Below are 16,341 nucleotides of genomic sequence, written 5' to 3' on the forward strand. Positions count from 1 at the left end.
CTTCCATTCATGGAGTCTGTCAGTTTCTTGATCTGTTGACGATCAACTTTTTGTGCAGCAGCAACCACAGCCTCCCAGACACTGTTCAGAGAGGTGTCCTGTTTCCTTCACTGTAAATATCCTGTTTAAGAACTGCCCACAAGTTCTCAAGTGAGGTGAGGAAGGGGGCCATGTCATAGGTTTTTCATCTTTAACGCCTTTACTGGCGAGCCATGCAGAGGAGTACTTGGATGCATGTGATGGAGCATGTCCTGCATAAAAATCATTGTCTTTTTGAAAGATGCAGATTCTTCTTGTACCACTGCTTAAAGAAAGTGTCTTCTAAAAACTGGCAGTAGGCTTGGGAGTTGATTTTGAGCCCATCTTCAACCTGAAAAGGTCCAACCAGCTCATCTTTAATAATACCAGCCCATACCAGTACCCCACCTTCACCTTGCTGGTGTCTGACTCGAAATGAAGCTCTGTCCCGTTACTGATCCAGCCACGGGCCAGTCCATCTGGTCCGTCAAGAGTCACTCACTTCCTCAGTCCATGAAACCTTTGAAAAATCTGTCTTCAGATTCTTCTTGGACCAGTCTAGACACTTCAGCTTATGTGTCTTGTTCAGTGGTGGTCGGGTTTCAGCCTTCCTTACCTTGGCCACGTCTCTGAGCACTGAACATCTTGTACTTCTTGATACTCCAGCTAGCTTGCAGTTCTGGAATATGACAGAACTGGAAGATAATGGGTTCCTGGTAGCTTCACGCTTGATTCTTCTCAAATCCTTGGCAGTTATTTTGCGTCTTTTTTTCTCAACACGTTTCTTGCGACCCTGTTGACTATTTGCAACAAAATGTTTGATGGTTCTGTGATCACGCCCCAATATCTTAGCAATTTCAAGAGTTCTGCATCCCTCTCTTTTTTGGCCCATTTTGCCTGAAGAAAAAAGCTGCCTAATAATTATGCACACCTTGATATAGGGTGTTGACCCCCTTAGGCCACACTCTCCCTCATTACACAGATATACATCACCTGCTATGCTTAAATCCATTAAGCATTCAAGTTTATCCAGCTTGGAGTTAGAAAATATGCCTAAAAATGATAATATGGTCAAAATACTCACTTGCCTAATAATTGTGCACACACTGTACAGTAAGTGGAGCTGATAAAATGGACAATGAGTGTAGAAACAAGGAGGTGGTCAGAATGTTCTGCCTGATCAGTGTAAAAATTACACTCAATGTATGGCCATGTGACTTGATATTTGTACATTATGGAGTTTTGAACTTTGTATGGTGGAAAGAGCCTTTAGGTGTTAAAAATGCAGATGGTTTAATGTATATTCAGCCTAGCATGATTTGATTTGTTGTATTCTGTCTTCCCAAGGAATTTCCTGCTGGAATTTAAAAAAAAAATCTAATATAATTGAATCTGATCTTATTTGGAGATAACATCGATTATCATCAACAATTCATACAGTTGGCTCAACTCAGGACGATAAATTGGAAGAGGCAATGGAAATAACTAAACTGATATTGTTCATCAAACGTATCTTCTTAAACCTTTAGGAAAGAACTCTATGTAGGATCAAGTGTTACTCTGACTTTTTAAAGGCTTTGGGGATATTTTGCAGTGCAGAGTTGGTGACTAATCTCTGTTTCCATCTCATACACTTCATGCCTTCCCCTAAAGGCAGACTTACTGCACTTTCCTTGACATACTGCTGATTTGCGGTCCCTGATGAATCCACCCTGAAGTTCTCATTACTGGCTTTTGCAGGCTAATGTACTTTATCGTCATGTTTAGTCTTGTTTGTTATCACAGAGTAGCAAACTTGTATTATATTCCAGTGAATTAAATTCCCTCAAAGCTTTAGCATTTTTCATATAAAGCAGAGCCTGTAAGAAGTTTCAATTTTATACACAATGTAGGTTTAAAAGTATCCAGACACTCCTACTAATAAGTCATTTCAGTTAAGGCATGGGTGACTTGCACATCTATAAAGGTACCAATAAAGCGGACTAATACATACAAGTTTTGAAGCAACATATGCTGCCATTGAGATGATGTCTTTTTCAGGGCAGGCATTGATGATTTCAGTAAGACAATGCCAAACCACATTCTGCATGTATTATAACAGCATGGTTCTGTAGTTAAAGAGGCCAGGTGATAAACTGTCCTGTCTGTAATCCAGAACTGTCACCCACTGAAAATATTTGACACAATATCAAATGAAAAATATAACAAAGGAGACTCTGTTGAGCAGCTGACATCCTACATCGAGCAAGAATGGGAAAACGTTTCAATTTCAAATTTACAGCAATTCATCTCCTCAGTTCCCAAATACTTACAGAGTAAGTGTATAGAATACTAGAATAGAATAGAGTGTTGTTAAGAGGTGAAATTCTGTTTCATTCCCAAAGTGGCTTCCATAGACCACATGTCACATTGCTATAGCCAGCTCCTCTGAAACCCTCTGAATGTACGACCCTAACATGTAAATGGGCATGATTACCAGCCCCCAGCTCCTTCTGCTGGGCAAAGTACCAATGCAGCAGTCTCGTGGCATCAGAGTGCAGCTCTAGGTAAAGTACTGCAAAACAAGGACTCTTTCTATAGCCATAATTTTGCAAGCATCCATATGTTTTCACAGAATCCAGAAAGGCTTAGATGCTCATTGAAAATTAATTTTACATTCTGTACTGCAAACCTTTCAGAGTTTTTTCATTAAACTAAAACGTTCTGCACATGTATGGGCAATATGTAACAGCAAAATCTGAAAACGCACCTTCTGCAATCCTCCCAGGCACAATGCTGAATAATATCCTCACACGGAATCTGCTGAATATTCAACATGGCCACTTTTGTTCATTGTCCCCCTGGCTTAATAAATCAGGCTGCTGTTCTGTGTTTTGAGTGCCCAATTAGGGTGATCTGTTTAGCCTGCTGCGAGATCATTAGTAATGGATACAGGTCGGAGTGAGTCATGAGGCCATCTGCCACACAACCTACTGCTACCGCAACTCTCAGTATCTGCCAATGAACTTACTCCGCTTAGTGTTTTTTTTTTTATACAGTATATGTCCAAAGGTGCGCTGCCATCCCTTTCTAATTAGTGCATTCAGCTACTCGATGCATCCATTGTTGACACGTGTTAAAAAGGTGCATCAACCACTATTTAATTTCCACAGAAAAACAATAGAGATAGAATGTGATGCTTTGGAGCAGCATAACGTCACCAGGCCCAATGCCAAGGATTGGCAAGAGGAGCATAAAGCGTTGCTGCATTGTACCTTGGAGCAGTGGAATTGTTATCTGGAATGATGGATCTCTATTCAGTACCTTTAGGATGAGGTGGAGCTTGTGGTCCAGAACTGCTCATCCAGCATCAGTACCTGACCCCACTAATACTCTAATTGGCTGAATGCAATCAAATCCTCACAGCAATGTTCCAATAACTAGTGTAAAGTGTAGAGGATGGAGCAAAAGGGGAACCGACACCCTATTAAAGTGGAATTACATTGATTTTTCCAAACATTATAATTTAGTGGCTGAAATGTAAACAAAGTCATTCAGAGTGGTTTAATGTAAAATGTTCTAGAGAAACTGACTCTGGTTTCTATACAGTGGTTGTGAACCAGGGGTCCAAATGTCTACAGCACAAATATACATATTGTATTACTATCCAAAAGTTCCAATGAAACTGCGTCTTTTTATACCCAATGTATTAATAATGGAAACACAGTGGAAAGAATAGGTCTTTTTCAGGTACTGATTTGCCTTACATCCCCGCAACCCTGAGGGAGAAGCGGCTCAGAAAATGTGTGTTTTGCCTTACATCACCCTGCATGTACGTCTTAGAAATAATACATTTTTAAAACGATGTTTTAGGCTAAAATCTCAACTCATCCAATGCAAAACAATGTTTCTGACATCAGGCAAAATATCCATAGCCATTTCAGCTAATATCTTTCCATGAGGTAGCCTTTTTCAGAGGCATCAAATGCAGCACACATTTGGTTCTCATCACCGCTGCTTTTCAAGAAGAAAGCACATTGAATCACTTCACTCTGAATGACTGTTTATATTTTAACACCATCACGAACTGCAATCCATCTGTTTCTCTTGGCATACTTTTACCTTTTTATCACCTCGTTCGTCAAAGGTCAGCATCCTTTCAGGACCACCACCGAGCAGGTACTATTTGGGTGGTTGATCACTCTCAGCACTGCAGTGACACTGACATGGTGGTGGTATGTTGTGCTGGTATGGGTGGATCAGAGGCAGCAGTAATGCTGGAGTTTTTAAACACTGCGTCCACTCACTGTCACGTCCTGTGACCCCTGATAAAGATGACCAACACAAATTGTGCAGCAGCAGATGACCAACACAGTAGGAGTCTCTAACAGAGTGGACAGTGAGTGGACGCGGTGTTTAAAAACTCCAGCATTACTGCTGTGTCTGACCCACCTCACTGCAGTGCTGAGAATCTGCTCTGTGGGGGTCCTAACTAGTTAAAACCAGGGTGAAAGGGGGCTAACAAAGGATGGACTGCAGTCTGTGTTATTGCAGAACTACGACTGTATGGTAAGTGGAGCTGATAAAAATAGACAGTGTGCTTTTTAATGCTGATCAGTGGAGATGGTAGGTGTGCCTCAAACTGGCCAGTGTACAACACTGTATAGAAAAGCCAAACCGACTGCATGGCCTACTGCTTCTTCCCAACACTGCAATTCAGATCTATTATAATACTACAGTACCTATTATAAATAATAAAACCCGTTTCTTCAACGCCAACCGCTGCCAATCACTTTGATCGATTCGTGAGCTGAAGCCCCGCCCACAGGCAGAGTCACGGCGCTGATCCTTCTCCACGCAGCCGTTTTCCTCGCACTTCTGAAGAGATGGAGCTGACCACCTGTTCTGGACCGAGACACACTGGACACACGAGCTGCTCGTCCGCTCTGCCCACCGTTTCCATCAGCGACACGGATTAACCGCCGGAACTTTTCCTCCAGCTCTGCGTGGAAACGGCAGCATCACTTCAGCTTGATTCACACCGCGAGCAGTCAGAGGCGACACGGTAACGGCAGACGCTGCCGTAGGTCTGCTCGCAGCTTCGTTCTCCGATTAAGAGTGTTGCTCCGAGTCCAGGCCTTCGGACTAGCTCGTATCTTTCGACCCCCTTTCGTTATTTGTGTTATTAGAGCGATGCCGAGACTACAGCACCCGAACAGCACCGCCAGCATTGCCAACAATGATTATGAATGGAGGTACGAATACTACGATGACGAAGAGCCTGTGTCCTTCGAGGGACTCAAGGCGCACAGATGTAAGTGACTTCATCCCCTGCCTGTGAATGAAGTTTGTTATTATATTAGTTTTTGTCCATTCTTGTATGATAGTGTAGTAAGAACAGGTCTTTTTTCCTAGTTATGGTGCCACCCAGGTGGCAGGAGTTGATCAGCAGTCATCACTGGGGGTTCCTAGTACCTCCATATGATGTCAGCAAGACTATAACCAAATACACCTGGGTGTAGATGTTAAGCAAGCCCATCTAATTGCTTTGTATACAATATGCATAATGCGATGAGCTTGGATTCACGCTGAATTAGGTTCTAATGGTGCTCAAATTTTATATTCCAGATTCCATTGTGATTGGCTTCTGGGTGGGCCTTGCAGTGTTTGTCATTTTCATGTTCTTCGTGCTGACTCTGTTGACCAAGACAGGAGCTCCACATCCAGAGTAAGTCACGAGTCACAATTCATGTAGAAGCTCACGTCAATCACAGGAACAAGCCACTGAATCTGTGGGTGGCCTACCTGAGGATTTTTCGAACCTGTTCCACCGAGTCCATGACAAAGCTCCGTCATTGTGCATGTTCCCATCTCCGGCACAGCAAAATGGTTACTGCATGCTCCTTTCCTGTCCATTTTGTTCAGAGCTGTCCGTCTTCCCCATCTTGCCATCTCATTATCTTCTCTTTCGGAGCTTGTGAGTGCGTGTGGCCTGCCAACCTCTCATTAGCTGTCTGTTAGGGCCGGTTCTATGGAGTAACGCACTTTGAACCCAACTCTTGGACTTCTACCAGAATAGAGTGCTTAAATGTTCCCGGCTCGGAGATCACACCCAATTAGCATAATGCTCTGCAGCAGTAACCTCTGCAGAGTCTTATCACCCGGGAGCTGCAAAGACCTTCAGCTGTTTTGTCATATGAATACATGTCATAAAGGCGTGTGAAAATATGAAAAGAAGAAGCCAATCTTTATGTGCTAAGGAAACAAAGCAGGTAATTAAAGCTATTCATTCATAAAGGAGACTTAATGCAAAGGGTAAGGGCCCAAAGATTATTATATATGCCCGTTTGTTTTTTTGGCCCTTAATTAAACTGCTCTAAAGTTATGACTCATCCTTTTCTTTGACAAAGTAATAGCGGCAACCTTAACAACCGTGGATCGCTGAATACAGGAGAAAAAAAATTATATAAATATATATATAAACATACACTTACACATACACCATTAAATCATACAGATGCAGGAGCAGAATGAAAGGGGACAAAAGAACCAAGGGGATGTTAAACTACAGAAAGCTCCAGAAATGGCTGGACACTGGATAGTTTCTTGATGCTTTGGCTGTGCACATTTCCAAATAAAAATGACACAGTGTCTATGAACAGATATCAGATAACATTTTGTGTATATTAGGAGAAAATCAATTTTTATGGCCAAAAGCAGTTCCAATTTCCTTACAGCCAAATTGTTGAGTGGCTGTAGTAGCATGCAACAAAAGACAGAAACATTGGCGACATACTCTCTAGCCAAACCTTGCACTTGGCAGGCTAAATGAATGCACTGATAGGACACTTTGGCTGTAAATGAACTGTCATGCATGCATGGCTTTCAAATGCAGCATGCATCTACATGGCTGACTCACATTTACTAAAAATAAAATCATAGCAGACATCGTCCAGAATAATAACGAATGGGCAGTTTTGTTTTAGGAATGAATTTCCACCGATTATCAACATTAGTAAGTATTGTATGTGACAGGAGGGGGTGTGCTTCACAGTTCATTTTGCTCTGTTAAGAAGGAACAATCTGATATTTCATTTGCTGTCATGATACATGGACCATATGCATTAACCTACACTTGAAACACTATATAAGGTACATGACATGAAATGAAAACGGTCAGGCCTCCCAAACAGAAACACTTTCTTCATTCATGTTAAAAAGGTTTGCAGTTCAGGAACAAATGCACGGGGATGGATAAAACAAAGCTAATTCTACATTAGGACAAAGGAAACAGTGGGGAGAACGACTTGGCGCTCATAATAAACAGCATATCCTCCTGACCTGTGAAACGTGTAATGGCTTGCAAATTGCTTTTTGGCTCTGGAGAGAGGCTAATTAGACCTCGAAACATGCTAGTTGTCCAACTTGCCTGTTATTTCCTGAAATTGAGTGTTGCTGTGTTGATATGAATGTAAAACAAACAGCTGACTTGGTGCACAGCCAGCATAAGATGGGCTGGCTGCATAGCAAAAATAAAACATCACAATATTTTGGGACATTTTCACTATACATGATATGTCTCATGATATTTAGTGTTTGTGAGGTTTGGTAAGCTGGTATGGGAATAGAAAAAGCCTTGTTTCAGCAGACTGAGCATAAACACGCATTGTCTGAGGAGTCGATTTAAAAAATAGTTTTGCTTAGGGTTTACCCAGGGGGCTGCTGTGTTTGTCTGCATGGCCTGCTGTCGTTGCCTCAGGAGATGGGAAGGAGTGAAGTGGATGATGCAAGAGCAGAGATTCTTTAATATAAAGGGAGATGGCAATCCTCTGCTGTTTGGCACTCTATGGAGGCCTAATGTCCGGCTCGGTCAATCAAATCAGATCTCGTAGGTTAGAAGCCAGTCATATCCTACTTTGATATCAGCACTGAGTCATCAATGTTTACAAACTTTACAAAAATATTTTGTAATAAATCACTACTTATCACTGCTATTATAATTCACTGAAATACTGATGCGTACATACTTCAGCCGTTTAGTCATGCATATAATTGCAATGCCCCAGAGTGTCTGTACTGATGCTGTAACTAAATAGCATTTAGAGCCACTGTTAAGAGACACTTTTCTGGGTTACTGCTTCTGATATCTGCTACAAGCTGTTGTGTAACATGAACATGCCTTTTACTGTACAAAGATTGTGAAATTAAAGTGAATCATCAGGGAAAGAGCACTGTTCGGATGTTGCTGGCTTGCCATTTAGTTAAATGTGTGTTAATTTGTCCTGCTTCGGCTCATTTTGCTGGTGTAACACAATGGAATTACTATCAGTATAGCAGATTTTAGCCCACTTTAGCTAGTTAAGGTAAATCTTAACGATTTGTGAGTTGTTTAGATGCTTCAGTAAAATCTCTGAAGCATCTATGATGGGCTAATGTCTAAGAAACCACACACAGCATAACATTGTTACTGTATTTTACTATTTAAACGAAGATTAAACAGGTATATATCAGTAGATCATGATATTATTTTCCACAGTATTTGTTTGGCAACGCAAGAAAGATTTTCTGAGATGCTGGTGGAGTAAATGAACTCTTTCTCTAAGAACTAGATCTTGCTGGCATTGTTATATTACAATCTACATCCACAAAACAGCAGTTAGTTCAGGGTACTCAGGCATTTTTGCCATTTACTCCCATTCACGCACACAGAGCCAGTTTACACAAAGGATTTCCGAACTGTTTAACTTTTCACTCCTTCGACAGGCATGATTTACCTTATATTACCTTCTATGACATTTGCTGCCATAATTAAATATGTTAAGGTGTACATTTTCATTGAAAAGCACAAACAAGGTTTAAAGCAACTACCCTAAATGTTGTCTGATTAGCTAGGACATGTTTGGTTGGTGTTTGAAGTCTGTCTGTTTAGTTCTGCACTGGTGCCACAAAGCCAAGACAGATACAAAGAAATGGAAGTCGCATGCCTTAATCATTGCACCAAAATAAGTAATCTCAAATAGACTTGGTAATGTGGATCCTAACATCATGTCATACTGTTAACTATAAAAAAAATTATTATAGGTAACAGCTTGAAGCAGTTTGAGGGAAGTGTGTGATTTAGGCCAACAATTTAAGCTTCCATTACTTGGTACCAATATTAGTCCTTTAGCTCCATTACAAAACTAAAGAAATAGACTTGAAAAACCAAATGTCTCAGCTAAAAACTGATCAAATATTGGTTTACACCTCATTTAGGCTTTGTATATAAAGTGTACACACTTAACTAGCATCTCTACAACAACCTAGCCTTATTTACATGGTTATGAAGATGTCGTAGCGCTAGTATACAGCTGATAATGGGCTACAGGACAACTAGCATGTTTGAAGGATGTTAGCAAAAGAAACAAGAGAAGATGCTCAGCTCCTTTGAAGGTACTTGCAGGTCATCTAGATGTTTATGTTCATGTTTATTTTGCCTTCCATCTGTGCAACTGAATGAAATCTTCATGCCAGTATAATCTCTCACGCAGGACTGCTGAACCATGCGACGACTGTGTGCATCTGACCAGCTGTGTTGAAGAATTAGGCCGTCAGCGGGATGCAGACAACACCAGACCTGGTTTATCTCGGCCCTTACTGGAGGAGTCTCGCTTTCTCTTCAACTGCTACATTAATGAAGATGAGCAGGCAGGAGAACGCACTCTGGACAGAGCATGTAGAACTCATGCACAGTCCAGCAGCACAGAGTCGAGCGGGCAGGGGGAGACTGTTGGCTTCATCGTCCAGAGCACACAGGTGGAGACAAGGGAAGACAGTGAGGCAGCTTTTCTAGCTCACTTTAACATCCCAAACTCTGTGAACTCTGAACTCAGTTCCACATTGGGTGATGATGACTTACTGCTGGGCGGGGCGCCAATAATCATGGACAGCGAGTCTCATACACGCAACATGCATCACATTAAAGACTAAACATTTACCACCATCATTTTCACCAAATGGATATAAAAATTAGTCTGAGTGGAACTAAGAACATGCATGGACAGTAAATACTGTGGCACGTCTACTCTGAACATCAGACTAAAGTCCATAAACAAGAGTATGTGAACCCATTTTAAAGAAGAGAACACAGTGTTAGCATTCTCTTACTAGAGCTCGGAGCAGTGGGCCAGGTGCTACAAGACAGAAGGATGTACCTCTTGGCAAGCTACCACCAAAACATATTTCCATTTATCCTCATCTGCCCTCACTGTGCTGTAAGAATAACATTCTTTTGTTGCTGCGGTGGCTATAAAGAGCACAAGCTACAACCTCTGGACTCCTGTTTCTGTAACCTGTGGAACAGGCTGGGAAAACACCTTGGGAACACCGTTCTTGAAAAAAGAGAGCGAGAGCGAGAGCGAGAGAGCGAGAGAGAGAGAGAGAGAGAGAGAGAGAGAGAGAGAGAGAGAGAGAACGAGAGAGAGAGAGAACGAGAGAGAGAGAGAGAGAGAGAGAGAGAGAGAACGAGAGAGAACGAGAGAGAGAGAACGAGAGAGAGAGAGAACAACTCATTGAAACCCCTTTGAAGGGAGTGACTACATGACAGCATTGGCGTCTACAAGCCACTGTACATTAATCAGCTCGTTGTCATATTCCAATAACAACCAGATCACATTAGACTGATTACACAAATCAGTGTGATTATACTGTAGATTACGACTTTCTTTTAGGAGGTGTGTCTCTGGGCTAGGGTCATAGTTTTTGAGGCTGGTTTTAGTCTCAAGAATGAACTGGACTAGACCTCTATGACCTTGGGGCTTGTGAACATTTGCACTTGTCAAGACCAGTTACAAACTGTGCCAAGATACTTAAAAGCGAGAATCCTATTTTTTTGTTCTACATTAAAAAAACCTGCCTTTACAACTGTATTATTCAGAGAAATAGGATATGATTTAGTGAGGACCATGTAGCACATTTATTCTGCTGGCTTCATGTTACATCCAGTCAACGTTTTGCTTGAAATTGATTGGAATCATGCTGATCTTTAACTGGACCAAGAGTGAGGGGTTTGCATTTATATACAATAAACAAGTTTCATTTGTTGCTTAGTTAATAAAATTGTGTTTCATATATTATAGGATAGTACAAGAGGTGCAAAGATCACTCATTTTTTCATTTTTTATGCAAAGCTGCAATATAATTAACACTTCACTCTTTAATGGGCCAAACTGACATTTAAAATTCTTAAATAAAAAAGTAGTTTCCTATTTTAATTACAAATAAACATCAAAATAAAAACAGTGATAGTGGTACATCAATCTAGGCAACTGGCTATTTAGGGCAATGAGTGATATATTGATGGTTATTAGGAACAAGTGCTTGTTTGGAGCAAAAAAATGGTCTGATCTTGGATTCTTAATGCATCACTAGATCCTACCATGCTGGTGCAGGGGACTGAACTGAAAGTCATGCATATTGGAATACTGGAAATGGTTTAATGCTCCCAGTGTGGTGTCACTGAAAATTCCCTTAGAACATACTGACTGTATTGGGCCTCATTACCCCTGCTTGAAGTGCAGCCTTTGGCACATAGAAACAATGTAACAGAGCAGTTATGGATGTAATTGTAGTCCTGTGATTTGTAACTAAACTGATGGTCTCTTGTTTGATATCACAGCTTTTGTTTAGAAGAATTTTAATTTGCCCAATTGACATTTTAAATGATTTTATTTGGTATCGTATCTGCACTGAACACCAGTATTGAACTGTTTAAAGTTGTTCTTTGTCTTGCTTGTGAGCATAAGCACCTTGTTCACGCTAAGCTGTACATTTATGATTTTCAGAACCAATTACATGCATATATAGTGCTTAACAGTGCTTAACATCTATAGTGCTTAACAGTGCTTAACATCTATAGTGCTTAACAATGCTTAACATCTATAGTGCTTAACAAATGTGAGAAATGTGATCTTTTCTATACAGCATTGTCAAAAAACCTGCCCTCTCCCAGTCCTTTTAATGATTTTAGTTGGATCTATCTGTTCTGTCCTGTTATTTAAAAATAATATACTGTCCTGTATTGTGCTGTGATTTTCCCTGAGCAGCTTTTCCCACAGCTCTCTGGCCACCTCAAACCTGAATCTAGCCTGTGTCAAGGTTTTGTGTAAATCTGTAGACTTAGCTTTGTTCGATAAACAAACAATACTGATGTACATATATGACAGGTTGTCTTGCTTATATCTTTGTTCGTGCCTGTTCCAGTCTCGTTCTCTTCCAATGTGAGGGGATATTCTTTACTGCAGTAAAGCTATGCATCTCCAACCTGAGCTCACAAAGAACTTGTAGGAATTATAATAAGTATATCAATTTCAAAGGTTGTAATTCACTGGTAATTCAGATTGCGAGCTCAGAAAGTACAGATGATCTTCACAGGTGAGGAAAAAAGGAACATACAAAGGATTAAAGAATGATGAGGAGAAAAATAATATACTCTATACTCAAGATATTAACTAATACTTGTTATAACAAGTAAAAATTGTATGCTTTGTTAACAGGCTACAAACTTTAACACGACAAACCTGTCAAATTCACTTCTCATTAAAAACTGGAAAAAATGCAACTTGCGAGTCCGTATGCAATAAGGACATTAACATTTATAAAGGGTTATTCCATTAGGCTGCTTTTAACAAAGCATGTTATATTTGACTTTGTGTACATCACAGTGAGGGAATATTGATGTAACATAGCCTAAATCTTATAAATGGTAAAATGAAACTCACTTTATCCGAGGACCACAGAAAATGCTAGCTTGACTAGTAAACTGTCATTTTACCAGTATTATGTCATTGTGGAATTAAGCTACAAACTCTACACAATTTTTACCCTAGGGGTCAAAAAAAAGTCAAATAAATAAATAAATACTAAATAAAAAGACTCTCAGGGCCTTCTAGGGTGTTTAAAGAAAGCCTAATGATGTCTACTTTTTAGTTCAGTCATTTGACAGAATCATGGTTGTATATTATCTCTGTATGTATTATTGTACTATTCTTATATTCTTACTTCAGTGTTAAGTTTTGGATGAGAACAAAATAGTTAAATTGATGAAAAAACAGCAAAAAATTTGCCAGTCAGGTTTTCATTTCTAGAGGGTCGGAACAGTTTTGAGAGAGAGAGAAAAAAAAAGTCACTCTAAGCCTCTGGAAGTCTGAGTCACTGACTGAATATCAGTGGCAGCCTGTTCAGAGGATTCAGAGGAAAGGGAACATAAAGGCGGCAACTCTATTCCAGGGTTTACTACGGAGTCACTACATGCCATATATTATGCTAATATGTCAGGTCACAAACTTCAATTAAAACATGGAATCTTTTAGAAGCTTCAAGTGTCTATGCTTAGTCTAGAATTGCCAAAAAACATGTATGAAAATCGCTATAGGCTTAGTGCTAACAAACAGCAGTCCAATAGTCCAAAATCAGAGCAAGTGGAGAGTCCGCTGAAATTAAGTAGACGTGTCCTTTTTTGAAGAACTAGATGAAATTTTGGGGACCAGTGCCTGTGCTAACCCCTGCAGAGATCCTTGAAGGGGGAAGCGTCGATCTAACAAGCGATGAAGAAAAGGCAACAATATTCCTGATGAGTGATGTTTCAGCAGACACGTCAGGCTGTACAGATCCACCACCAGTTGTAAAGCGGCCATCATCAAAACCTAACCATCCTAATGCTAAGAGCACCATCACAGAAGAGGCCTCCATGATAAGCTCAATAATTGAGCAACAAAGGCCGATTCTGAGCTGTTCGTCACTAAAGAAGATGAGCGACACCGTAGACAAATGGAATTGGAGCGAGAACACCTTAGGCTTCAAATGATGGAGGAGAGACGCCCACAGGCCCAAATGGAAAGTGACCAAGCCGCGATGCGAATAGTTACTCAAGTGATGGGTGCAGCAATTTCCCCACACTTCGCCTATTCCAGCAATGAACCAACACTGTCATCACTTTTACATGAGATAAACAGATTCAACAACTAAATGTCTCATTGTGACAGCAGGTTTGAGGGCTTTTTGAGGTTTGGATCTGTTTTGACCTAATGCTCTAGGACACCTCATACGCCCTAGGTTATTTTTGATCAGTGTTCTTTGCATTTGGGTAAAGACCTGTTAGTTTGTTTTATTGTTTGTGTCCTGGTGGTAGAATGTAGTAGAGTGGTGACTATTTCAAATGCAGTAGGTTCAGCAATACTGTATTTGTATTCAGGAGCTTTGATCTGTTTTTCAAAAGAAGTATGACTTTAAAATGCATCAAGCACACTGTACTTTTGAGAGAAAATTTTATTTTATTACATTTTATTACAATGTACATTTTTGTTGTACATTGTTTCAAATGCACTGTTGAAAACAGGTTAAGTGTTGTTTAAATGACATTGTTTATTTAGAGTAATAAAAGACATAAACCAGAGACGTTTACTTTGTCTTAAAAAGATCATACAGAATCAAGAATCAAGTGGAATAGCTGTTTTTAATTTAAATCTCACTGTCCTGTATGAGAAATCAATAATTTGCATACTAACAGAAAACAAACAAAATTCCAAATCAAGCAATGTTTTCACATATTAAATTTGACTGAATTAATATGTTAAAGCCCTGCGAATATCTTGAACTGTTGAATTATCAAGGACTGGCTCTTCTCCTTCCTCCATATCGATCACTCCATCATCCACATTTTCCAAAAGCTCAGGGTCTAGCTCTTCCCCTCTGCTCTCACACAAATTATGCAATGTACAACAAACAGCTACCATTTTATTGATCATGTTTATATTGTGATCATTTCTCTTTAGAAGGCAACGCCATCTGGCTTTTGGTCTGCCAAAAGCTCTCTCTACACACATTCTTGCTCTGCTCAGTCTGTAGTTATACATGCGCTGATCTTGTGATATTCAGGATATGGTTTCTGTAGCCATGGTAGGAATGGGTATGCTGCATCTGCTACAATAGATACTGGAACAGAAACACCTTGAAATTCCTCACTCCATGGTGGAAAAATTTTCCTGACTGACCTTTCCAGAAGATGGAGGAATTGGCAAACACTCTTGCATCGTGCACCTTTGCAGGCCAACCTACACTGATGTCCCAAACATTAGCTTGTGGTCCACGACACCCTGCAGCAGTATGGAGTAGTAGCCTTTCCTAATGTAATAATCTGCCTTATTATACATTGAGGGAAGCCCCATTTAGCCCTGAAGCCATTCATTATATTTCTCAGGTGGTTTCCTTGTGGGACCTTGATAAGCAGTGGCTTCAGGATGTGGACAATGGCAGGTACTAGCTCTCGAGTTACAGTGCATGCTGCTGATATGCTTATACCAAAGAGGTGCGAAATGGGTCAGTACTCAATATTTGTAGAGAGCCTCCATAAGGTCACTGCAACTCTTTGCTCCAATGTAAGAGGAACTCTATAGTGTGTTCTTTGTCTCTCCAGGTGAGGTCTCAGGTGATTGCAGAGATACATGAATGCGTCTTTTTGCATCCTTACATTGTGCAGCCAATCAGTACCTGTCCAACTTGCTGAGCTTTCCCACCAGACACGAGATCTATGATCTATGCTTTGTCCAACAAGACCTGTGAATTCATGGAACATACATACAAATATATATATATATATATATATATATATATATATATATATATATATATATATAGGCTAATAGTCATACCATCATATATATATATATGTATATATAACATCATACTATTGAAATTATTAGGTAGTTAAGCTACTGCACAGTAACTAATGAAAATATTATATATGACAGGAATAATAGTTATTGCATACAGTATTTCTATTGTAATATATGTAGTGTATGCATGTATTTTGTCTACACCAACCTTTCTGATGGCAGGTGATGAGTCAGAAGTAGATTTATGGCAAGAAGCATCAGTTGATTTTGATATCTCTGCCGCAAAATTCGCCTCCTCCGTACTTGTCGCCTCTTTAGTGTTTTGAAACAGTCTTGGTGTTTCAAACCAATTCTGTTTTTGTTCTCTTTTTTTCCTCTGCTTCATGAAAATGTAGCAGAGCCAAACTGCAGCAACATGAAAAGTGGCCATTTTGAGCACATTACCCATAATTCAGTGTTACCTAGCTGGGGGGAGTTCTAAATGAGTTGTGGTGTGAACAGAAAGTGGTCGGAGATCTCATCAGTGCTAAAGAGGACCAGAAAGAGAACTCACTCCTTCTTATAGTTCACTTACAATGTGAACACAAAAAGCACTGAGGTCATTTGCATCTGGATCCCTTTCAGGTTCACTTTAACAGAACTGAGTTCGGTTCATTTAAAAAGAACTAAATGTGAAAACACTGGAGGAATAATG

At 40.1% G+C, this 16,341-nt stretch overlaps 1 protein-coding gene across 1 annotated transcript; it reads left to right on the forward strand.

Annotated features, from left to right (window-relative positions):
• The first annotated feature begins 4,795 nt into the window (after positions 1-4,795).
• mrap2a (melanocortin 2 receptor accessory protein 2a) lies at positions 4,796-14,507 on the forward strand. The gene is made up of 3 exons (XM_017706802.2): positions 4,796-5,311; positions 5,626-5,725; positions 9,528-14,507. The coding sequence occupies exons 1-3, from the start codon at positions 5,191-5,193 to the stop codon at positions 9,964-9,966; spliced, it is 660 nt and encodes a 219-aa protein (XP_017562291.1). The 5' UTR covers positions 4,796-5,190; the 3' UTR covers positions 9,967-14,507.
• The last annotated feature ends 1,834 nt before the right edge of the window (positions 14,508-16,341 follow it).

Source organism: Pygocentrus nattereri, chromosome 3 (assembly GCF_015220715.1).
Source record: "Pygocentrus nattereri isolate fPygNat1 chromosome 3, fPygNat1.pri, whole genome shotgun sequence".
Lineage (NCBI taxonomy): Eukaryota > Metazoa > Chordata > Actinopteri > Characiformes > Serrasalmidae > Pygocentrus > Pygocentrus nattereri.

Bases quoted from the DNA above. Each gene is read 5' to 3' on its own strand.
- mrap2a (XM_017706802.2), top strand. From the start codon at position 5,191: ATGCCGAGACTACAGCACCCGAACAGCACCGCCAGCATTGCCAACAAT. The intron at 5,312-5,625 runs GTAAGTGACTTC...TTTATATTCCAG, and splicing joins GGGACTCAAGGCGCACAGAT to ATTCCATTGTGATTGGCTTC. The intron at 5,726-9,527 runs GTAAGTCACGAG...TCTCTCACGCAG, and splicing joins ACAGGAGCTCCACATCCAGA to GACTGCTGAACCATGCGACG.